Source organism: Triticum aestivum, chromosome 7D, assembly GCF_018294505.1.
Source record: "Triticum aestivum cultivar Chinese Spring chromosome 7D, IWGSC CS RefSeq v2.1, whole genome shotgun sequence".
Lineage (NCBI taxonomy): Eukaryota > Viridiplantae > Streptophyta > Magnoliopsida > Poales > Poaceae > Triticum > Triticum aestivum.
The window spans coordinates 220,025,217-220,050,656 of NC_057814.1; the positions used below are offsets into that span (position 1 = coordinate 220,025,217).

Consider the following 25,440-nt stretch of genomic DNA (forward strand, 5'->3'; position numbering starts at 1 on the left):
CGTGACATCGTTCGGTTGTTTCCTGTATAACTTGTCGTCTTGGATACAGTATGCCGTGGCTTGCCGGGCCACACGCTCCGCGTCCTCTTCCTTCTCCGGCAGCGTCCCGTGCGTCAGGTACTCCTTGAATTCCTTGGTCCATCATTCCTCCTGGGGCTCGAGCGCCAAGAGCAGCCGAGCTCGTGAGGTTCCGGCAAATGTCGGATGTGGGGTTCCGGCAAACCCTTAAGGTTCAAACACTGGGGTGCGCGCGAAGTCTTTCCTTCCTACCGATCTACGCCCTAGCTCGCTAAGATCTCGCGGACGAACTCGACGAACTCACAAGACAAAGAGACACGGGGTTTATACTGGTTCGGGCCACCGTTGTGGTGTAATACCCTACTCCAGTGTGGTGGTGGTGGATTGCCTCTTGGGCTGATGATGAACAGTACAGAGGGAAGAACAGCCTCCTGAGGTTGAGGTGTTCTGTGCTTGGTGACCTAACGGGTGACCTACTTGGCGCGCCGGGTAGGGGTGCGCCGTAGCTTCCTTTCCATCAGTTCGTCGCCCCGTCGCTCCGTCGTCTCCATGGCGGACGCTCGCCGTGCTCGAGCTGAGCGTCGGGCTGCCCTCACCGCCCGCGTTGCTCAGACAGCTCCCGTCGGCGGGCCACCTCGTTGTTCTCCGTCTCATGCCGCCAACGCTGCCACCGGCCCGGCGGGGAACGAGCAACAGGCGTCCTCGCTGCATCCTTCGGTGCGGCAGGACGGCCGCACCGCCACTCCATCGCTGACCCCAGCCGGTTCCTCGTCTCACGCACGCCGTGCTCCCATGGAGGCGCGGGCCGCACTCCTCGCCGCAAACGAACTCCTGCGCTACCGCCTAGTCGACGACCTCTATGAGGAGTGGCTCGACCGCGTCGCCGAGCTCGTCCGCGCCGCAGGGGGCTCCCTGGCGCCGTCCCTCTCTCTATCTCACCCTCAGCCAGCCACGGGCGATGAGGCTCATGGCGCGCCTCCACCACCTCTGCCCCAAGACGGTGCCTCGGCACCAAGGCGCGCGGCCCCACAGCGTGATCCGCCACACCCGGTGCCCGCGCGTGAAGAGAGAAGCTGCCAAGAAATCCCTCGGCCGTGAGAAGCTGCACACACGCTTCCCGTGCCACCTTGTCAAGACCGTGCACCGCCCGCGGCAGCGCCACGCGGACCTCATCGAGACCAAGCTCCACCTCTGAAGCGGGCCCCAGCAACCATGGACGGCTGCCGCGCCTTCACCCCCGAGCTACGTAGCATCGCCTGGCCAGGCAAGTTCAAGCCGGATCTGCCTCCTCGCTACAACAGCACCGCCGACCCCGCGGAGTTCCTGCAGCTCTATGACCTGAGCATCGAAGCGGCCAACGGCGATGAGAAAGTCATGGCGAACTGGTTCCCCATGGCTCTCAAGGATGGAGCCCGCTCCTGGCTTCTTAACCTGTAGCACGGCTCGATCTCCTCCTGGGACGAGATGCGCGACCGCTTCGTCGCCAACTTCCAGGGCACTCGCGACTGCCCCCCGGCCGCGGGTGACCTTCGCCGCATCAAGCAACAACCAGGAGAGACCCTCCATCGAGCGCTTCAACAACACCCGCCTCAAGATCCCCAAGGTCACGGACGAGGCCATCATCTCCGTGTTCTCAGACGGTGTCTGTGACGTCAAGATGAAGGAAGAGCTCGCTATCCATGAGGAGCTCTGCACATCTCAGGAGCTGTACAACCTGGCGACCAAGTGCGCAAGAGCTGAGGAGGGGCGCCTCTCTCTCCTCGAGCTGCCAGCTGCAGGAGTGGAGGAGAAGAAGGCCAAGGCCAAGGACGTGAAGCGCAAGGAAGCAGCAGTGCTAGCAGCGGAGCTCGACACCAAGCGGGGCAGAGATCAGCCCGAGTCATCCAAGAACAGCCGACCGTTCTGCGCCTTCCACAACCTGAACACCCACAACACCAGCGACTGTTAAGAGCTCAGAGCCATATGAGAAGGATGCTTCGGTCGGAGCCCCGTTCGCAGCGACCGGGGCTAGGGCCGTGGAGGAGGACGTGGAGGCGGACGCTGGGACGACCGTGGCCCGCGCCAGGAATGGCGTGACAGGCCTCGTGAGGACCGCTGGCAAGACCATCCTCGCGAGGGCGCCTGGAGGGACCAGCCTCGTGAGGATTGCCCCCAAGGCAACGCCAGTCTTCCCCCGCTGCCGCCGCCAAGAAGGAACGACGACCACCATCAGGACGAGGGGGCTGGGGGCTTCCAGGAGCCGCGTGCAATTGCATGCATCTTGGGCGGCGCCCAGGCCCCAGCCTCTCAGCGCATCTTCAAACAGTTCGCTCACAAGGTGAACGCGGTGCTCCCCAAGCTCGAGGCCACGCGCCCGCTCAAGTGGTCCCAATGCGCCATCACCTTTGACTCGGCAGATCAGCTCAAGTGCGCGGCCATCGCCGGTGCCCTCCCGATGTTGTGTTCCCCAGTCATCAGCAATGTGCAGGTTACCAAGACCCTCATCGACGGCGGCGCAGGGCTCAACGTCCTGTCCGTCGACACGTTCGACAACCTCCAAGTGTCGTATGAGCAGCTCCAGCCTACCAAACCTTTCTCAGGAGTGACCGACGGTTCCACCACGCCGATAGGGCAGGTCCGCCTGCGTGTCGCCTTCGGAGAGTGCAAGAATTACCGCACCGAGCTCATCGACTTCGACGTCGCGCACATCCGCCTGCCGTACAACGCCATCCTCAGGTATCCGGCCCTGGCCAAGTTCATGGCAGTCACCCACCACGGCTACAACGTCCTCAAGATGCCGGGAAGCGAAGGAATCATCACGGTCCCATGTGAAGAGAGAGATGCGGTGTCTTCCCTTGAGCGCGCCTTCCAAGCTGCAGCAATCGACGACCCCGACAGCAGAAGTGAGGGCCCTCCAGAGGCCATCCCCAAGAATAAGCAGCTGCGCCGCACAGGACCTCAGGAGGATGGTGACGCGGCAGGAGCCTCATCAAGATCAGCGTCCGTCCCAGGGGCGCCTCCCTCCATCGCATAGGAAGGCGTGCCCGGCGCCCTCCTCGGACAGGGCTCGGGGGCTCTCTTCTGGAGGGCCTCAGACCTTGCCAACCTCACGAGGGAGGCGTTTGGGCACCACTTGGAGGCGTGCTTCGCGGCACGTGTCCCTCAGGAGAGCTCAGGGCAAGGAGTGCCCACCACTCAAGAGTTCATCACCAAGACCACTCAGGAACTGCAAGACGCAAGAGCCATGCGCGGCGACAGCCGCTCACGAGGCGCAGCTCCCCATCCTGGCGAGGATGCTGGGCTGCGTGTCTGCATCGACGTCCCCGGGCTCAACAGGGCCGCATCTTAGGAGCGCTTCTGGCCTTCGCGTGTGGGCCGCTGCGATAGCCCGCCACACAGCTATGTTCGCATGCCCTTCGGCTTGCCGAGGGTGGCGTCAGCCTATCACCACAACATGCGGCGTGTCCTGGCGGCTCAGGAGGCCAGGTACCACGTCGTCCTGGAGGAAATGGAGACGGTCTTCAGGGAACCTCCCGAGCCCCCAGAGCCTCCCGAGGCTCAGGGCTCCGGTGGCTCATGAAGAGTCACTCCTTCCACGCATGCTTTCAGCTGCACCAACTCTACTTCGTCTACAGAACCAGGTGACATCTTCCAAGCTCGTTTAGCTGGGAGCGCCCCTCGGGCTGCATCATTCCCAGGCCACATGAGTCCGTCCCTGTGGCATGTATCCCTTTGCTTATGTCTTTAGCTTACCTTGTTGGGGGCACCCTTCGGGCTGCATCATCCCCAAGCCGCTCGGGCCGGACCCAGTGGCATGTATCTTGCTGCATTTACCTAAGCTGATCTGCTTTCCATGCTTAACCTGCCCACAGCTATCGCCTGCTCGATCGCCGCCCGCCACGGGTCTATTCATCCTATGCAATTCGCTTGCGCGTTAAAAGGGGGGCTCCTGAGGATCGCGACTTAGGAGCTCTTACTGGCTCTCCAGCCCTCACCCCTGGCCTTGACCACGGCATCGCGACCTGGCATACCAGCGGCGGCTGAGCTCGTTCGAGGGCCAGGACCTGAGGACGTAGAGTGCTTGCATCTAACCGCCTTGCAGGAACACACAATCACCAAGACTCAAGACCAGGCGCAACCCGCCTTGAGGTAGGGCCTCGTGAGTCCCGCGCTGGCTCACGAGTGGCCAGATACACCTCGCAGCCCTGCCGTGCAAGCCACATGTCAGGGCGGGGTTGTACACGCCCTGGGGCCTCCTCCCGGAGGGGGCCCCCATCCCACGCACAAGTGGAAGCACCATGCTCCGCGCTGGCCGTCGACACTGCCGAGGAGCGGCTATGCCCGTGCACAAGCGGAAGCACTATGCTCCGCGCTGGTGATAAACAACTGAGGGCGGCCCCACGGTCGTACCAACCTCAAGGAGCCCAGAGCTCAGCATCCAGCCTCACCGCAATGCCTCCCCTCAGGAGAGCCACGCGAGGGGGCTGGGCACGGGGGCTGCGCTCGGGTCACACCCAAGCGCACACCACCCAACCAGGTCTCCCGGACCTGGGCGTCGCGCCCCCCTCCCGAGGCCTCGACGAGGGCAGGTATGGAAATTGTTTGCACATCAAGGGGGACTCCTGAGCATCGCGACTCAGGAGCCTAACTGGTCACGTAGCCCCTCACTCCTTGGTCCATCCTGGTCTCCGGTCGTCCCAATGGTGGTTGAGGTATGCGCGGGGCCGGGCTCTGCCGACGTAGAACATTAATCTATCCTCGCGAACTCTCCCTATAAGCTGTTTGCGCGTCAAGGGGGACTCCTGAGCATCACAACTCAGGAGCCTAACTGGTCACGTAGCCCCTCACTCCTTGGCCTGTCCTGGTCTCCGGTCGGCCCAATGGCGGTTGAGGTATGCGCGGGGCCGGGCTCTGCCAACGCAGAACGCAAAGCAAATAGGAAGGAAATCGCAAAATCTCAAAGCAAATATTACAAACACATTGTCCTCATGATATCAAATGAAAAGTCTAAACGCCTCCACGAGGCACCTTCTGATCTCGTTTACAAATACTTGTGGTGAAAACATGGTATTGGCCACCATTTAACTGCTTTGGATTACTCTGATACCCTGACTGATTACCTTGCTGACGCTTGCCCTGACCAGACTATTGGTTATAACCACCCTGGTTACCTTGACCTGGATAGCCAGAGCTTGAGCCGCCACCGCCAAAGCCTAGCCCCTGAGAGCCGGATTCTGACCCGCCGGGCGGCCCATTATTATTACCATGATTCTGATTAAGGCTGTAATTCCTGAACTCTCGCATAACCCAACAATCCTTCCAGGCGTGAGTGGACGGCTTGTTGGGAAGACTGTGCTTCGGGCACGGGTCATTAAGCGCCACCTCAAGATTAAAAGGCTTTGCACCGCCAAAGGGCGGCTTGCCATTACCATTGCGGTGTTGGTTTTTATACCCAGTGTTGGTGTTAGCTACTAGACCCGACCCGCCATCGGGGTGTCTGCGCTTACCACCGTTGCCTTGGTTATTTCCATTATGCCCTACCACATTCTGCTGCTGACCCTTACCATTGACATTCTTCTTACCCTTGTTGGACTTCTCGTCATCAGATCCAGGGTATTTTGTGTTATCAGAGTAGCATATTTAATGAGAGCCGCCATGAGCTCACCCATGTCCGTGCAGTAACGCTTAAGCCGCCCTAGCTTCTGCTTAAGAGGGGTAAAGTGACAGTTCTTCTCCAAGACCAAAACCGACTGACTCGATGCGATACTACCTAAGGAGTGAATGATAGCAGAGACCCGCCGGACCCAATGGTGGGCCGAATCATCCTCACGCTGCACGCAATTATCCAGATCGATAATCGTCAGAGGCTGCTTGCATGTCCCTTGAAAGTTTTTGATAAAAGTGCCTTCAACTCTGCCCATGAGTTGATGGAATTAGCAGGCAAACTTTTTAACCATGTACGGGCTGGCCCATCCAACATCATAGTAAAGTACTTGGCACAGACTGCATCATTGACATCCAACATCTACATGGCTAACTCATAACTTTCAATCCAACCTTCAGGAGGGAGATCAACCGTATAATTAAGCACCTTGCGAGGGCCCTTGAAATCCTTAGGCAGACGTTCATTACGCAAGGCCAGTACCAAACACAGCACTCCAACTGTCCTGGAAATCGTCCCAGCCCCTACTAAGGTTGAAGGGTCACCCGGAGGTTGCTGATACGCCCCCTGTTGGGCCGCTACTGCCGCCTCACGACGAGCTCTCACTACAAAAAAAAGACACATCCGTGACATTTTGGGCCGAATGAAATTTTATCTGTCATGCTTATGACACTTTTATGATGATAATTTTATCCTCCTGGTCTTGGTCTCGTTGCACCGATATAGCAACCTTTACCTGATGCCTCGGTACTCCGCACCTGCACTGGCCTCCTTAGCACCAAAGAGGAAACAAGGACACTGCGCGCGCTGGCGCCCGCCTGGTGTCGATCGTCATGGCTCACTTCACGAAAGCCTCATGAGGTTTGCCCCACCTTGATATCTCCGCTCCTCGTGAGCCTGCCTGACTAGGCCGCTCCTGAGGAGGTCTTGCGTCGTCCCCCTCGCGAGGCTTGGCTCCTCGCGAGGGTCTTGGATGCCTTGTTGATGAAGATGGGCCATACGGCCTGCTGGCTTAGCCACGCCGTGGGCCGCAGGCAGGCAAGTCTGGGGACCCCCGTTCCCAGAACGCCGACAGTAGCCCCCGGGCCCAAGGTGCGCTCGGGCTTGGCTTCACGGCGAAGCCAAGGGTCAAGTATGGAGCACCGCGGGCCCCAAAAGCATGCGGCCTTGGTTGACGCATGGCGGTTGATTGGACGTGGGCGTCTCCGCTTCCCCATGCTGCCTCGGCAACTGCTTGACTTGACAAGTCCCTGCGACATGCAAGTAAAACAATCATTACCTGCGATCGTGGGAGGCGCTGGTTGGCCTTCTCTTGCTATAAATGGGGAGGGCGCAGAGCCCCCGTCGCCCATCTCTTCCTCGCTTGCTTGCTTCTTCTTCCTCGCTCCATTGCTTGCAGTGCCACCAATGGCGCCACGAAGGAAGTTCTCCGCCGCCGAGAAGGGAAAGGCCCCTCGCGAGGGACCCGACTCCCCGGCGCCCAAGCGCGGACGCGGCCGTTCGCGCAAGCGCGCCGCGTCCCCCCCGTGGCCCACTGTCGAGGCGGCGCCGCGGCACGCGGAGGGGGTCGTCCTAGTCATGGTGGTCCAGTTGACGAGGGGAGGTGTGCTATGGTGGCGCGGCCTCCCCGTCCGCGCTTCCATTGAGCGGAGGTGTTGCTGGAGTTCGTCGTCTGGTCGGAGAACCCGGCCGGCAACTGGCTCCAGCTTCTGCGCTTCTTCGTCGACGAACTACCGGCCCCTGGTCCAGGCGGACTCTAGTTGCAGGTGGATGGTTGCTGCAGCAAGCCCTCTTGGGTCGTGGTCGAGACTTTCGCCGCGGGCAACATAGTCCTGGCCCGCGGCTGGCATACGTTCGCCCGCGCGCGCGGCCTTGGCAGGCGGTGCACCCTCCACTTCAAGTACGATGGTGGATCGACCCTCTATGTGAGGGAGTTTCGGGAAGATCGTTGCCGCGCCGGGTGCTGCCTCAAGACGAATGACGGTGAGGAGGTGCTCGGCCTTGGTGACGGTCGCGACGAGGACGAGGGCGAGCGTGCCCTCGGCGGCGACCGTGTCTCTTCCAGCTACGGCGGCTCTTCCTCCTGCGAAAGCTCCAACGGTGGTGGCTACGACCAGCCGCCGCACCACCGCGCCCGCTTCGAAGGCGGCAGCGGGTCATCTCGTCGCCGCGCCTCCGTGAAGCACGAGGAAGGGTCTGGCTAGGCTCGGGGCGTCGCTAGGGGCCTGCCTCCGCGGATCGCCGCAACGCCACTTTGTTTTGCTCTTTTTTCCTGCATCCAAAAAATGAAACCAGTATGGGCCCAGAGGGGCGTGTATCGAACTGTGGTTCCTTGGTTATTGCACTGTGCACGTTATTCCAGTGCCGTGTTGTTATTTTGCGCAAAGATAACTTAACCTGGTGCGTTCAGGACGCCCTCTTCCTTACGAGGCGCTTATTTCCTCGTGTCCATCTTGCCTTGGTGGCCTGCACTCGCTCAGGAACTGCAAAAACTCGTTAGGAAGTGCGTTAAAAGATTTGCCATCCACCCTGGCCCTGATCTGGCGCTTTGTATCGCGGTACCCAAGGGGCACGGACTAGGAGAGGTGCGCTAGCTTTTGTGCTCGAACGAGGGTGGCTCGCGAGAAGCCAGAGAGGAGAAAAATGCTCGCGAGGGCACCTGCCTAGCCCCCTCACGAGGTATGCAAGAGAGAGAACACGAGCAAACCAGAGCCGGAAAATGCGGTAAGAGGCGAGGGAATCAAATCAGGAAGGAACACCAAAAGCAAACTTCGATTAAGGAAAGCGAGCCAACTACGGAAAGCAAATGAAAAGCCGTGTCCAGCACCTAATCTAGTCTTCAAGTCTTCTCACCAGCGCGGAGCTAAGTGCTGCAACTAGGCGTGGGCGGGAGCCCCAGGGCCTGAGGCCGGCGCTCCTGAGACTCCGGGGCGTGTACAGCCCCAACTCATTATTACGTGAGAGTGTCACAGGCGACGATTCTTCACAGGCACCGGGCCTTCTTCACAGGATCTGGGCCTTTCTTCACAGGCTCCGGGCCTTGCTTCATGGGTAGAACTTCCGGAGGTGCTGGATGTTCCAGGCGTTTTGGATAGGTACCCCATCTTGTGTCTCCAGGCGCACGGCGCCAGGCCTCGAGATGTGGACGACCTTGAACGGGCCCTCCCACATTGGTGAAAGCTTATGCAACCCTTCCCTGGAGAGGACCCGCCTCAGGACGAGGTCACCCACCTCGAGCTTCCTGGAGCGGACGTTGCGGCAGTAGTATCGCCACAGCGCTTGTTGGTACCTTGCCGCCCTTAATGCAGCTTCACGACGGCGTTCCTCCCCCAGCACGAGATCCATCCCCCGCGTGGCATCCTGCTGCGTTTCGTCGAACGCCAGGACCCGTGCGGAGCGATGCTTGACCTCGTGAGGGAGGACTGCTTCAGCTCCGTAGACGAGGAAGAATGGAGTCTCGCCCATTGGCTTGGTGGCGGTGGTGCGGATGGACCACAACACGGACTGGATCTCATCGTGCTAGCCCCTGCCGCAGGCCTCCAGCTTCTTCTTGATGGTCCTGGTCTTGAGGCCCCTTAGGACCTCCGCTTTGGCGCGTTCGGCCTGGCCATTGCTCCTAGGGTGTGCTACCGAAGCGTAGCAGATCTGCGTTCCAAGGTTAGCACAGTAGGTTTTGAAAAGGTTACTAGTAAACTGCGAGTCGTTATCTGTGATGATGCGGTTGGGGACCCCAAAGTGGCTCACGAGGCCCTTGATGAACTTGACAGCAGAGCCGGCTGGGATGGTACGGATGGCTTCCACTTCCGCCCACTTGGTGAACTTGTCGATGGCGACGTAGAGATAGCGGTAGCCCCCTAGCACCCGAGGGAACGGGCCTAGGATGTCCAGCCCCCAGACCGCGAACGGCCATGTGAGCGGGATGGTTTGGAGGCCCTGAGCAGGCTGATGGATTTGCTTGGCGTGGAATTGGCAAGCTTCGCAGGACTTCACCAGCTCGGCTGCGTCGTTGAGTGCTGTAGGCCAGTAGAATCCACTGCGGAACACCTTGCCGACGAGGGTTCGTGACGACGAGTGGTTTCCGCAGTCCCCGCCGTGTATGTCAATCAGCAACTCCCTTCCTTGATCGCTGGAGATGCAGCGCAGCGTGACATCGTTCGGTCGTTTCCTGTATAACTCGCCGTCTTGGATACAGTATGCCATGGCTTGCCGGGCCACGCGCTCTGCGTCCTCTTCCTTGTCCGGCTGCGTCCCGTGCGTCAGGTACTCCTTGAATTCCTTGGTCCAACATTCCTCCTGGGGCTCGAGCGCCAAGAGCAGCCGAGCTCCTGAGGTCGGGCCACAGGCTGGGGCTCCCGTGGCCAGAGGCTGTGGGAGCTCCTCCCGAGGCTGAGTCATGCTTGAAAGAGGTGGCGTAACTGATGGCTTGAAGAGCCGCTCCTCAAAGACACCGGGCTCCTGCGGCTGCCGCTTGGACGCTCTCCTGGCGATGTCGTCGGCTTCCTTGTTGGTGCCCCGGGGCACGTGCTGCAGCTCCAGGCCCGAGAACTGCTTCTCCATCTTGCGCACCTCCGCGAGGTAGGCCTCCATATGCTCGTCCTTCGGCTCGTACACCTTGTTGGAGAAGTTGACGAGGAGTTGCGAGTCGCCTCTGACGGTGAGGCACTTCACCCCTAGAGCCGCCGCAGCCTTCAGGCCAGCTATGAGGCCTTCGTATTCTACGATATTGTTGGAGACCTTCTCGCCGTGCTGAAAGCTGAGCTGCACGGTGTAGTAGAGCTTGTCCTGAGTGGGCGAGATGAGCACTGCTCCAGCCCCCGCGCCCTGGTGCGCGAAGGCGCCATCGAAATACATGACCCAGCCGTTTGGAGCCTTGCTTCCTGGGGAGGTGGACCGGTCTTCTCCTTCCTCAAGTGTCGGGGCATCCGTCCATTCTGCCACAAACTCAGCGAGCGCGGCCCCCTTGATGACCCTGGTAGTGCTGAACTCCAACTGGAATGCTTGCAACTCGATGTTCCACTCAGCGACCCTTCTGGCTGAGTTAGGGCTCCTGAGTACCCTCTCCAATGGGTAGGCTGAGACAACCTTGATGGGGTGGCCCTGGAAGTAGTGTCACAGCTTGCGTGAGGCCACCATGAGTGCGAGCAGGAGTTTCTGGGGCATGGGGTAGCGTGCCCTCGCGTCCCGCAGTACGGTGCTGACGAAGTACACCGGGTGCTCGACGAGGGCTGGCACACTGTCGAGGCTCGGGTCCTGCGGAGACCGGGGCATATCCTGAGGTGGAGGGGTTCCTGAGACCTGACTGTCCTCAGGAGCTTCTGTGATGTTGCCCTGCTGAGCTTGGTCTTCCACCGCTGATGCCTTTGCTGCGCCTTCCTGACCCTGCGCCACTTCAGCTCCGGCTCGGCGCAGCGCGCCCTTGGCTTGGTGCTCCTCCCGAACCGCCACCAGCGCCGCGCTGGTGGAGTACGGGGTGGCGGCAAGGTAGAGTACCAGAGGCTCGAGAGGCCGTGGTGCCACCACCACCGGGGGCTGGTGAGGTATTTCTTGAGGTCTTGGAAGGCCTGGTCGGCCTCCGAGGTCCATTCGAACGGGCCCTTCTTCTTCATGAGCTTGAAGAAGGGCAAGGCGTGCTCTCCCAGTTTGGAGATGAAACACCCTAACGCGGTCACCCGCCCTGCTAGCTTCTGCATCTCTTTGAGAGTGGACTGCCATCTTGCTCGCTGCTTCACAGGGCGTATATTGGGGCACACCCTTAGATGATGTTGGATCACCTCCCTCAGGACCCCTACCAGCTGATTAGGCTCCCACGTGAACATCTCCTTGTTCGCGCGCAAGAACCTCACCAAGGCTTCTTCTTGTCCCGGGTCGAGGCCGGCTCCTATGGTAAAGGTGGCTCCTGAAGACCTGTCCTCCTTGACCGGCACCTGCTTGGTTTCCGCCTTGTCTTGGGTGAACAGCTGCTTCTTCTTGGTAGGCGCGGCCTCCTTGGCCTCGAGGGTACCGGCACCGGCGGGCTGTGCTGCTGCCGCGGTCTTGAAGGCGAGCCTGAGCGCCATCACGGCCTCCTTAGTGTCCCCCTTGATGGTGAGGACGCCCTTGCTTCCTGGCATCTTCATGAGGTTGTAGGCCGGGTGAGTCGCCGCCATGAACTGAGCGAGAGCCGGGTACCCGAGGATGGCGTTGTACGGGAGACCGATGCGGGTGATGTCGAAGTCCACCAGCTCGGTGCGGTAGTTGTCGCGTGTGGCGAAGGTGACAGGGAGGCGGATCTGCCCCAGAGAGTGAGCAGCTCCACCACCCACTCCCGAGAAGGGCTTGCTGAGGCCGAGCCGCTCAAGCGGTACATGAAGAAGGCTAAAGGCTTCTACGGAGAGCAAGTTGAGGCCAGCACCGCCGTCGATGAGGGTCTTCGTAACAGCCACGTTGCAGATGGTGGGCGTGCAGAGCATCGGGAGCATTCCGGAGCCGGCGGTGGAGTCGGGGTGGTCTTCTGACCCGAAGGTGAGGTCGGCCTCTGGCGCGGCCCAACCCGGCGGAGCCCTCGGGCGCTTGGATGTGGCCCCGATCTGACGGAGGAACGGCTTGACGTGGCGGTCTGAAGGTGGTGCTTGAGAGCCGCCCAGCAGGGCCGCGACTGCGTGGTGCGTCGGCACCACGTAGCGAGCGGTGAAGAGGTGGCGGAGTTCCTCCCAGGAGGCCACCGTGGATCCCGGGAGGTTGAGCAGCCAGGCGCGGGGCTCGCTGGCGAGGACCATGGGGAACCAGTTGGCCATGATCTTGTCGTCGCCTCCGGCTTCGAGGAGAGCCTCCTCGTACGCCAGCAGGAACGGCGTCGGGTCTGTCGCGTCGTCGTAACGCGGTGGCATCTCTGGCTTGAACTTGGTCAGCTACCGCACTCGCCGTAGGGCGGGGGCTAGGGTTCGGTACCCAGACGCCCCGCTGTTGGTGTCGGCCGCAGAGGTGGATGGCGGGGCACCTACCATGGGGGCAAAGTCCGGCGGCGCGGGGCGCAGGTTGGCGGAGAGGAGCTCCGGCACACCCCTACCTGGCACGCCAAATGTCGGATGTGGGGTTCCGGCAAACCCTTAAGGTTCGAACACTGGGGTGCGCGCGAAGTCTTTCCCTCCTACCGGTCTACGCCCTAGCTCGCTAAGATCTCGCGGACGAACTCGACGAACTCACAACACAAAGAGACACGGGGTTTATACTGGTTCGGGCCACCATTGTGGTGTAATACCCTACTCCAGTGTGGTGGTGGTGGATTGCCTCTTGGGCTGATGATGAACAGTATAGAGGGAAGAACAGCCTCCTGAGGTTGAGGTGTTGTTGTGCTTGGTGACCTAGCAGGTGAGAGCTGGGTGAACTGCCCGATCCCCCTACGGTGGTGGCTAGTTCCACTTATATAGGCCCTGGTCCTCTTCCCAAATATTGAGCGGGAAGGGAGCCAACAACAGCGGGCAAATTTGAAGGCAGACAGCTAGTACAAGCTATCCAGACAAAGGTGGTCTTCGCCTGCAAAAGGCTGTGGTGGTGACGCCGTCTTGGGCTCCGATGACCTCCGTCTTGCCGTCCTCCTGGTCTTGGTCTCGTTGCACCGATATAGCAACCTTTGCCTGATGCCTCGGTACTCCGCGCCTGTGCTGGCCTCCTTAGCACCAAAGAGGAAACAAGGACACTGCGCACGCTGGCGCCCGCCTGGTGTCGATCGTCATGGCTCATGTCACGAGAGCCTCGTGAGGTTTGCCCCGCCTTGATATCTCCGCTCCTCATGAGCCTGCCTGACTAGGCCGCTCCTGAGGAGGTCTTGCGTCGTCCCCCTCGCGAGGCTTGGCTCCTCGCGAGGGTCTTGGATGCCTTGTTGATGAAGATGGGCCATACGCCCTGCTGGCTTAGCCACGCCGTGGGCCGCAGACAGGCAAGTCTGGGGACCCCCGTTCCCAGAACGCCGACAGTACGGTGAGCCCGTGACTGTATAATAACCACAAAACATAAATGGTGACCGTAATGAGTGGATTCTGAAGTCCAATGTACGTATCGTGCTTTCGCTTCAAATACAATGATCTTCACTGTATATATCGCGAGAGAAAGATGAAACATGCGTGAATGTGCTGGGGGCATACTTTTAGAGGACCCAGAGATAGTTTGTGTGCGTACGTGAAAGGGGCATAGAGGGGGTGTATGCGATGGAGAGAGAGATGCTCTTCGTTTCTCTTTATTATGAATAACTTTATATATAGTATAAAAATATAAAAATTTACAGTGCGGAATAAATATCATTGTGGGCACCATGCAATGCAAATTAACGTTCATACTCCTCCATATAACTTTGTAATGCTGTATATATGTAGAAATTCTAAAATAATTTTTTGGCCACACTTTGTGTGGTTTTATTCAAAAGAAATGTTGTATGTGAAATAAACGTGAAGAGAGGGCTTTTTAGATCAATGGAGTACGTAATGTAACATGTGTGAATGTGTAGTTGATGTATTTGGCAGGGCCTAGAGAGATATGTGTGTGTATTACGTATTCGAGAGAGGCATGGATAGAGGGGCCGTCAGGGGGGCGGGACGTGGGATAGATAGCACGAGAAATGAGAGACGTCTAGAGAGAGGGAGACGAATATGATGTCACGGCGAGAGATGCCCTTGAGTGTGTATATGCAAGGGGGGAGGGGATAGAGGCACGAGGATATTATTTTTTTGTGTGGTGTCTGTGTTGGTATGTGTGGGTGTGAGAAGATAACGAGACCTGGGGGAAGAGGGTGTGTCACCGTGTGAGGTCCGGTGGGCCGAGGTGAGGCCCTTGGTTTGGTTCCGTCCTGTGCCACATTGGTCGGCTCGTGACGCATTTAGGGAGACCCATGGAGGACTAGTCGTACAATACAAAGATAGCAGAGTCATGAAGGACTCTGTGTCCACTAACAAAGCCGGCTAGGATTTGTAACCCTAGGTCCTCGGACTAAGGTAAGCCCTTATCTCTGATATTACTATTCATCCAACCTAACTTTAAGGGGCATCCTACAGAATGCTCTGCTAGAATCATACTCGTCAATTAGGAAGAGAGGTGGAGACAATGCGTGAGAGACAGGCCTAAAGATAATGTGAGTGCGGGAGACACGTAGGCATGTCTATGTATATAGAAAGGGTCGGTGGGGTTTGTGCGTGTGTATGCTTGTGAGAGGAAGAGTGCTTGTGATAAATGTTAGTGAAAACAATTGTAAATGGTTACGAGAGGGAGGGAGGGTTATATCGAGAGCATGTCTGCGAGAAAGACACCTCGGGAGAGAGTGTGTGAGCATGTGTGAGAGACCACCAATGGAGAGTGAAACTACACATAAAAGACTAATGTACACATTGACTAAAAATATAAATTGTATCCAAATATTAGGATGGGATCATGATATTTGCAATTCGCGTAAGGAACGGTCATTGATCCATCAGACATCTATATTCTATCGAATTTGAGCATGTCTATGTTATTATTCAACATAATTGATCCACATAGTTAGTATTTTGAACTCCAGACAATGCATCGCTTTAGCAATCGAATATAAACATGAGTATAGTTCATGTTGTGTGTGTAAAGCACATTATACATACAAAAGTTACACAATGAACATTATAAATAGCTAGCTATGAACTAGCATACATTTGAATTCAACTTAAGGTGGTTTAAAAAATTTGAATTCAACATGAAGTCCATTCAATTATTTGAATTCGATATCATGGCATTTGTAAATCATACCTAAATTATGGGGGCACCAATCTTTGCTCTGATTTTGTACATAATAGCATATATAGTCGTGTACAAAATAGATTCAAATTTACCTCCTCCATTCCAAAATAATCGTAGTTATAGGATTTTCAAGTGTCAAAATTTCAAAAAGAAGCGCATAATTTAATGAGGTTTTCAAACATACAAGGTCAAATTTAATGTTGTCTATTTAGGTCCATCCTCAAAGTTCAAGAGTACTCTAAACGTGAATGCTTCTGTTTCAAAATTTTGAACGAAGCGCCAAAAGAGCCTCTACTCGCCCGAAACCGCGTGAGATCAATGTTTGGTAGAAGGAAATTACTTTTCTAAGTCCGACCCGTGAAACCTACCGGCCCGACGTCCAAAGGTCTAAACCGTGGTAGGTTTGTAGCTTCATCTAGACGCCACGCAACCGCCTCCGAAAAACATCCATACACAATGGCCGCTTAAGCACACATGCACGCGGCCAAAATCGCTCCCGTCCACTATTTGGGACACCTGGGATTACCATCCTACCCCCGACCCGCACTAGGTCCGAAATTTGAGAGGGGGAAAAGTTTGTACTTTCCCCAAATTTTAAACAAGCGCGTCCCATCTGTTCAAAAAAAAACAAAAACAAGCGCGTCCCAGACCGAAACATGGTTCTCCCTTAGCTCACCCCGCCCCCCGTCCCCCCGTCTGATTCCCCATTCATACTCCGTGGGCGCCAAAACTACCTCTCCACCAGCCGCAAAACCCCGGCGTCCTCCGTCCGCCACCACATCCCACCCATCAACTGCCGCCCTCCTCCATCACGCCAGAGCCGATACCCCGACGTCATCGTCCACCGCAACCGCAACTGCAACGCCCTCCACGGCTAGTAGTTGAATCCGAGGCGAGCTGTCCGTACCCGAGCTAGTTCAACCATGTCGTCCCGCGCCTCACCGCTGCCGCTCCAACTTTGCCACCGTCCACCGCACCGGAGTTGTTCCCGCTACGCCGTCCTTCGCTGCCTTGGATCTGCTTCCCCTCCGCCGACAGGCGACCACCACAACACAGTCAACAATTTGGCCATGGGTTCGTCCAAGGCTCCACTCTCCTCCAAAATATCGGTTCTGCTGGAAAAAACAAGAAAATCGGTGGGACATCCGAAGGACACAACATTGGCAACCGGAAATGGTACTCCTCTTCCCTTATTCGTGCAAATCTTACGTGTCTGCTTGCACGGTATTCATCCCACAGAAGACACTAGTTGACCGCTTCTTCCTGATACTAGATGTTCCTAGCAACTCGCATTCCCTGGCATAACAGGCACTAGTCCGCCTATTACGCTGGGGAAGCAGCGCCTCGGTGTTTATCTTAGGGGTGTGTGGGGCCTAGGAGCTGCTGGCGCCCAATCTGGAGGTCGGCCGGGATTAAAGGGATGGCTGGGGGGCGCTGCCAAGCACGACGCTGGTGTGAGGTCGAGGGGAGGACGGGGCGACAGAGGTAGGGGTCTGGGCCGGTGGTCACTGGCGGTTCGAGAAAGACCGTCAATAGTGACTGGCAGGAGGTAGACGAAGGCCATCTGCCCGTTCCTTATAGATCGGACGATTCATAAAAAAATCGATTGACCTATTTATTTTTAGTCGACTGTTATTTTGATAGGACCACATGTGGTGGTGTGCTGGAGGAGTACCTGCATTTCCCAGCCATCCCTATGCTCATATATTACAAAACCATACGGAGTAGAATCTAATTTTGTTTGTCATGCAACGTTGTAGCCTGTCATTTATTTTTCAGTCACCTGCTATCTGCTACTTTTAGAGTGCACTAGTTCTGCACACACGTCACCCATACTCTCACTATTGTGTTTTTATGCAAGGGTATTTCAGACTCTGCCTTGACAGAAGCACAAAAGAAAAGAGAGAAGTCGCTCCTGCTTGCTTCGCGGGCAGGCAATACACGTTTCCAAGCTTTAAAAGTTGGATGTTCAACAGATGGAGACGATAAACGTAGCTCTGGAGTTGATGATCTCGCTCGCCATGAACCACCATCCGAGGTGCTTGCTTTAACTTCACGGTGTCATATGTGGTTGCATGTTGCATATGGTGTCTAGCTTGTATTCGAAAGGCCGAAGTCAGTCTTTATTAAGATAAGGAAAGATATTTTTTACATGAACCACCATCCAGGAGCACCAGAAGACAAATAGCTAGTTAGGGCACTGGCCGAGCCAGTGACAAGCCCAGCACAGACAGTCATCACCTGGAAGCCAAATAAAAAGCATGATGGTGGCGAAGCAGCCCGCCTCTCACCAGGCTCTCAGGTCCTCGATGATCATGCTCACTACTCCAGCCGAATGTCTAGCTTGTATTGCTTCCAATTTGGTTAAATTGCATCTGCTTAGCTTACACATTATACCTTTGAACATGACAGGCCTTCCTGTTTTTGGTAGATACTAGTACATCTGTCTATTAACCATGTTCTTACATCAAACTAATGTTCTTGTGTATCCCTCATCAATCACTTATGATGAGACAGTCACCCCAGCGGGTTACTGTGACAAAATATGCTCTTTTAAAGAATGCAGCGTCAGCCTCCCCACATGATTCTTAAGAAACAGAAAGCCTAGATGAAGATAGTGAACATAGCTCTGTAGTTGATGACCACATTTCCCCTACACCAGCATCGCAGGTGCTTGCTCTAACTTGGTAGCGTGATATGCGGTTGCATGTTGCATATGGTGTCTAGATTGTAATTCTTCCAATCTGGTTAAATTGCATGTGCTATTATGCTTAGTTTATACATTATACCTGTTAATGTGACATGCCTTCCTGTTTTTAGTACATAGTACATATGTCTATTAAGCATGTACTTACATAAAACTATTGTTCTTTTTGTATCCCACGTCAATCAATATGATGAGACACCTTCAGTATATGCAGTGTGATATTAGTTGCATCTTTCATATGATTTATAGCATGCGCTGCTTCTAATTTGTTGAAACGCCATTTATGATGGGACGCTTTTAACTTGGCAGAGTCATATTGGTTGCATCTTTCATGTGGTGTCTAGCTTGCATTGCTTCTAATTTGTCGAAATGGCTTCTGCTTAGTTTACACAAACAGTTGTGAATATGCCATGCCGTCCTGTTTTTCATACATATTCCATCATGGTATCATGTGTTTGCCTTACATCAAAGTAGTGATTGTCAGTATCATGCACGAATGAATTCTGAAGAGTGAATTTTATTGCTTTTTCTTGTCGGTTTTACTTGACAATTAAAAATCAATAAAGCGGAAGGAAATTAGCAAGGCAGCGGATAAAGGTGCTCCTTCCAAACGGAGGGCCTCTACAGATTCTACTCCGCCACCCCCCGAAGAAGATTTGCAAGACAACACATGCATAGACACTCAACGTAGCTGTGTTGATGATGAGCACATCTCCCCTAGTGCACCACCACAGGTGCTCCCTCTAACTTGGCACTGTTATATGTGGTTGCATGTTATGTATGATGTCTAGCTTGTATTGCTTCTAATTTTGTTGAATTCCATCTGCTTACTTTACACATTATACTTGTGAATAAGACACGTGTTCATGTTTCTAGAACATACAATATCTGTCTATCACACCATCTTCTTACATCAAAGTACTACCGTTGTGTAACCTACAACAATCACTTATCATAAGACACGTTTGACTTGGGAATGTGATATAGGTTACATCTCGCATTCTTTTCTAGCTTGTACTACTTCTAATTTGTTGAAATGGCACTGATGACGAGACAGTTTTAACTTGGTAGAGTGATATTAGTTGCATCTTTCATATGGTGTCTAGCTTTCATTGCTTCTAATTTATTGAAATGCCTTATGCTTAGTTTACACATCATAAGAGCAAGTACAATAGTGGGCTATAAGCCCGCTTACATGGCATTTTTGCCTATGTGGAGGAGAGAGACAGGGAAAAAGTGGAGGAGTGGGCTCTCATGCAATAGCCCGCCTCTATGTGTGCTTCTAGGCAAAGACATTTAATGAGAAGAAAGAGATAGAGAGAAAATGAAAAGAAGTTGTGAACTTATAGCCAACTCTATTGTGTGAGTAATTAATAGTGCTAACTCTTGATGACATGGTATGTCTATATAGCCAGCAGCTAGCTATATTATTAACCATGCTCTAAGCTGTGAATATGCAATGGCACTAATGACGATGTAGTGTGATGTTGTTTGCATATTGCATATGATTTATTTCTTGTACTGCTTCACATTTGTTTAAACGCCAGTTATGACGAGACACTATGTTATGACCGGTTTGGTCTATACCAGAAAGAGGCCCACCGGGCATTAGTATTAGGGGCTTGACCCACAAGTTATCTTAGGCAAGTTATATTAGGCAAGTTATCTTAGGCTAAAGTTATAAATACTAGTTGTAAGACACCGTTTGAGGCAAGCAATAAAGATATTATAATCTTCTGTTGCCCGGCTCCTCAAGGAGCCGGAACCCTAGCCGTCGCACCTAACCCTAGCCGCGACGGCGCCTCATCGCCGGCGCGCCCGCTCCAGCCCTCGTCCTCCTCCCCCTTGTCCATACAATCTACGCCGGAGTCCCGGTAGGAACCCTAGTCCTATCAATTTGGTATCCAGAGACACCAGGGCGATCATGTCGCTTCCTCCATCACCGCCGCCGCTGCCATCCACCTCCGCCCCACCACCGCTGCCGCCGGCCACCTCCTCGCCGATGACGGCGATCACGTCCGGGACCATCACCACCACCGCGCCAGTGACAACCACCACCATGGCGGATCCGCCCCCGCTCCTGACGCCCGAGGAGGTGTCGGCACCCTGCGAGAGCTCGTCCAAGCCGTCCGGGGCATCACCCTCTACCTCGCTGGGAACCAGCCCCCGCCGCCGAGCGCCGCCACCACCGCCTATGGGCCGCCACCGCTACAGTGGCCCGCCCCGGCCTTCCAGGCGCCCTACGGAGGGGCGCCTCCGCCGCCGCTCCTGCTGCCGCACTACCCGGCCGCGGGAACGCCTTGGCCAGCGTGGCCGACCGCCACCGCATCGCTGGGGGGCCCGCCTCAGCAGTTCCTCCCAGCGCCACCGCCGGCCCCCACGACGCAGGCGACGGTGCAGCAGCACCACCAGGCGCCGCCGCCATCGACAGCACCACCACCCGCGTCCCGACCTACTGGCCGGCCCCTTCACCAGGTGCAATTTCCGCCCTCACCATCGCCGATTCCCGCGTGGGCGGCCGGCTCGTCTCTGGACCCGGTGTATACTACGGCGCCGGAACACCCGATGCCCTCCCTCCGATTTGACCGTCCCTCCAGCTCGGCGAACTACGCCCCAGAGATCCCCGACCCGGCACACGCACTACCGTTGACTGCAGCTCCCGGGCACGGTGGCCCGACACCCCCTCGCTTCGCCAAACTGGACTTCGCCACTTACGACGGCACGGAGGACCCCCTTAACTGGCTCAACCAGTGCGAGCAGTTCTTTCGAGGGCGGCGGACGCTCGCTTCGGATCATACCTGGCTCGCGTCCTATCATCTCCGAGGCGCGGCGCAGACTTGGTACTACGCCCTCGAGCAGGACGAGGGCGGCATGCCACCATGGGAGCGCTTCCGGGAGCTTTGTCTCCTCCGGTTCGGGCCTCCTATCCGCGGGAGCCGACTGGCGGCCCTCGGCCGCTTGCCTTTCACATCCACGGTGCAGGACTACGCCGACCGTTTCCAGGCCCTGGCATGCCATGCGCCGGGCGTCTCCGCGACTCAGCGCGCCGAGTTATTTGTGGGCGGATTACCGGACCATATTCGCGTGGACGTCGAGCTCCGGGATCCCCCCGACCTCGAGACGGCCATGTACTATGCCCGGCCCTTCGAACAGCGGGCTCAGGCGCTGCAGCAACCGGCCGGCCGGGGCGGCCGCCATCCCAGTCGACCAGCGCCGACTCCACCATCACCGGGCCGGCTTCCTCCAACCACGACGACCGCACCTCCGGCCACCACCCGGACCTTCCGTCGGTTGTCACCGGCCAAGCAGCAGGAGCGTCGCCGTCAGGGCCTCTGCTTCAACTGTGATGAGCCCTACACGCCGACCCATGTCTGCCCCCGCCTATTTTACTTGGAGACGGTCGACTACACCGAGGCGGACGACTCGACCGACGAGCCACCACCCGCGGCGGCCACGGCACGCCCGCAGATTCCACGACGATGGCGTGCTTCGTCTCCCTCCACGCTCTCACCGGCATCCGTGGCGAGCGGACCATGTTGTTACCGGTGACGGTCCATGGCGAGCGGCTGGTGGCCCTGCTGGATACTGGCTCCACCCATAACTTCCTGCCCGCGGCGACCATGCGTCGGCTAGCACTGCCGACCACGGGCGGGGAGCGCCTGCGGATCACGGTGGCAAACGACGATCGCCTCCGGTGCCATGGGCTCGCCCGCGACGTTCCCATCTCCATCGGTGGCGAGCACTTCTCCATTACATGTGCAGGCATCGACCTCGGCTGCTTCGAATTCATCCTCGGGGTGGATTTTCTCCGGACCCTCGGGCCCATCCTGTGGGACTTCGACGCACTCTCAATGACGTTCTGGCGGCTGGGCCGCCGCATCCGGTGGGACGGCCTTGGGGGCGCCGCGCCAGCCGTGCCACACCTCCAGCTAGCCGCCGCGTCCCAGGAGGCCGAGCACCCCCTGCTAGATCCCCTTCTGCAGCAGCACAGCGACCTCTTCGACGAGCCACGGGGTCTTCCACCCGCCGGGGTGTACGACCATCATATTCACCTCGTACCGGGCTCCACCCCCGTGGCGGTTCGGCCCTACCGCTACCCTCAGCTGCAGAAGGATGAGTTGGAGCGACAGTGTGCCCTTATGCTCGCGGCAGGCATCATCCGGATCTCCATGTCGCCCTTCTCCGCGCCGGTGCTTCTCGTCCGTAAGTCGGACGGCACGTGGCGTTTCTGCATCGACTATCGCGCCCTCAACGCGCTCACGCTCAAGGACAAGTTCCCTATACCGGTGGTCGACGAGCTCTTGGATGAGCTGCATGGGGCGCGCTTCTTCACCAAGCTCGATCTCCGGTCGGGCTATCATCAGGTGCGCATGCATCCAGACGACATCGCCAAGACGGCGGTTCGCACCCACCATGGCCACTTCGAGTTCTTGGTGATGCCCTTCGGCCTCGCCAACGCCCCGGCGACTTTCCAGGCCCTGATGAACGACGTCCTTCGACCCTACTTACGGCGGTTTGTGCTTGTTTTCTTTGATGACATTCTTATCTACAGCGCCACCTGGGCCGAGCACCTCCAGCACGTCGCCATCGTCTTCAACGAGCTTCGGGCGCACCACCTCCACCTTAAGCGCTCGAAGTGCTCGTTCGGGACACCTACCGTCGCCTACCTCGGCCATGTCATCTCGGCCGACGGGGTGGCTATGGACGCCGACAAGGTGGCGGCCGTCTCTGCATGGCCGACGCCTCACTCGCCGCGGGCTCTCCGCGGGTTCCTCGGCCTCGCCGGCTACTACCGGAAATTTATCCGGGAGTTCGGGCTCATCGCGGCGCCCCTCACGCGGTTGCTTCGCCGCGACGCTTTCGCCTAGGACGACGAGGCGACGACGGCGTTCGAGGCCCTCAAGGGGGCCCTCACGACGGGCCCCATCCTCCAGATGCCCGACTTCGACCGCCCGTTCGTGGTGGACTGTGACGCCTCGGGCGCCGGGTTCGGCGCCGTGCTTCATCAGGGCGATGGGCCCCTCGCTTTCTTCAGTCGGCCTTTCGCTCCACGCCATCTTAAGCTGGCGGCATACGAGCGGGTGCTCATTGGCCTTGTACAGGCCGTTCGTCATTGGCGGCCGTACTTGTGGGGACGGTCCTTCCACATTCGCACGGACCACTACAGCCTGAAGTTCTTGCTGGACCAACGGTTGTCGACCGTGCCGCAGCACCAGTGGATCAGCAAGCTCTTCGGCTTCGACTTCTCCGTCGAGTATCGGCCGGGCCGTCTTAACATCGTGGCCGACGCGCTGTCCCGTCGCGACTCCGACCTTGCTTCCTCCACCGATGAGTCCGCCGGGGCGGCCCTGTGCATCCGCTCCGGGCCGACGTTCGGTCTCTTCGCCGACATTCGCCGCGCCACTGACGGCCGACCACACTGTTAACTTGGCAGAGCGATATTTGTAGCATCTTTCATATGGTGTCTACCTTCCATTGCATTGCTTCTAATTTTAGTGAAATGTCCTCTACTTAGTTTACACATCATAGTTCTGATTATCTCATGCCGTCCTGTTTTTCTTACATATTACATCCTCCTATCATGTGGTTGTCTAACATCAAAGTTCAGTTCGTCTGTATCACGCATCAATTGTTCTGAAGAACTAAATTGTTATTCCTTTTTCTTGTCGGCTTGACTTAACATGGCATAGAGAAAGAGGAAGGAACACAGAATGATAGGGGATGGTGTTAGTACTAAGGACACACAGAAAGGGAAGTGGAAGAATCCTGCAGATTCTGTTGGTACTGATGGTGCAATAGAAGGTCAAAGTTCAGCGGAAAATTGTACAAACGGGGTATCCCATGCTACACGAGCTTCAAAACAAGCCAAATAGAAACTAGTAGCTGCCACCAAACAAGCAGAGACAGCCCTAGTTGTTGCAACACCTTCCACAGTACCACCAGCTGCACGAGTTACTCGTTTGTCAACTCAGCTAGCAGCACGTTCCCAAGCTCCCTTGCCACCTGACACTACTTACGAAGCACTCTTGACACAAGACGAGTTGGCAAGATCAGATGAACCTTGTGAGCTTCAACAGCAAGAAGGTAGTTGCTGGAGTCAAGTTACAGTTGCATGCTTCTTTATATGTAGTCTCACAGTTTGACGTACACTAACACTTCCTATGTTCGTTGTTGGACTAGCACCAAGGCGCAAGAGGAAACAAACATCAGGGATAATGCTCGATAGGTTAACTAAATATAGAGGAGGAAGAATGTAGATCTGTTTTGAGGCAAGTTTAAAAAGGCCACGTGATGCTACAGAGTCAGCCAAGTTAGTATCAAAGGCAGCGGTTGCCGTTAGGTGTCATGCACGTATCCTCCCAACATGAATTCAGTATAGGAATGACAAAGACGAAACCCAGTTCAACACCTTCCTCAACCATTTATCTGTAAGTATGGTTATGTATGGATAATAGTAACATCGTCTTGCTCTGTCCCATACTTTCTAGGTTGCTGATAATGAGACTCCCATAATTTTCTACAAATGAGGTTCAAATTGGATAGCCAAGATGATGCAACCAGACAAGCTTGCACCCATGTTTCAAGTCTGCTCTGCGACAATATCGGTATAACTTGAGGAAAACTCACTTTGAAGGCAAGGCTAACAGTGAACTTGCCCAAACATCTCCAGTGGAAAATATATCGGATGAATACTGGAGAGGCCTTGTTAATGTAGCGACCAGACCTCAAATGGCCTGTGCTGCTGTGCACCAGTGTCATCCCTGGATCAGTAATGCTGACACGCACAGTACAAATGGAGGATTTATAACAGAGTAGCAATCACACACTTATTACATCGAATGACTCCGAAGAGTTTAAGTATGAAAACATGGCTTAAGGCCATCTAATAATGATAACAGCGGAAGACTTGGAAGATAAGTGAGTCCATCAACTCCAGCGGCATCACTGAGTATAAGACCACGACCTAAGGCACCTTACTCGTCGTCTGAAAAGTCTGCAACATGAGACGTTGCAGCCCGAAAACGGGTCAGCACATAGAATATGCTGGCAATGTAACACATAGAGAACAATGAACAATAATAATGCTATACTACATGCATTTATGGCTGGTGGAAAGCTCTATGGTTACAGTTTTTGCGAAAGCCAATTTTATCCAACTTCAAAAGGAATAAATTTTATTTAGCTATCATGGTGGTTGAAACATTGAGAAGGTACCTCCAACTCAATCCCAATTAAGTATCTTCATTAACCCAACAAAATTAATTATAAGTATCACGGTGATGAGATTCAAATGATAATCCAGGTACTAGATACTCAAGTTGTCCATAACCGGGGACAC

At 55.9% G+C, this 25,440-nt stretch overlaps 1 protein-coding gene across 1 annotated transcript; it reads left to right on the forward strand.

Annotated features, from left to right (window-relative positions):
* The first annotated feature begins 21,580 nt into the window (after window positions 1-21,580).
* On the forward strand, window positions 21,581-23,527 carry LOC123171049 (uncharacterized). The gene is made up of 3 exons (XM_044588713.1): window positions 21,581-22,793; window positions 22,855-23,069; window positions 23,204-23,527. The coding sequence occupies exons 1-3, from the start codon at window positions 21,581-21,583 to the stop codon at window positions 23,525-23,527; spliced, it is 1,752 nt and encodes a 583-aa protein (XP_044444648.1).
* The last annotated feature ends 1,913 nt before the right edge of the window (window positions 23,528-25,440 follow it).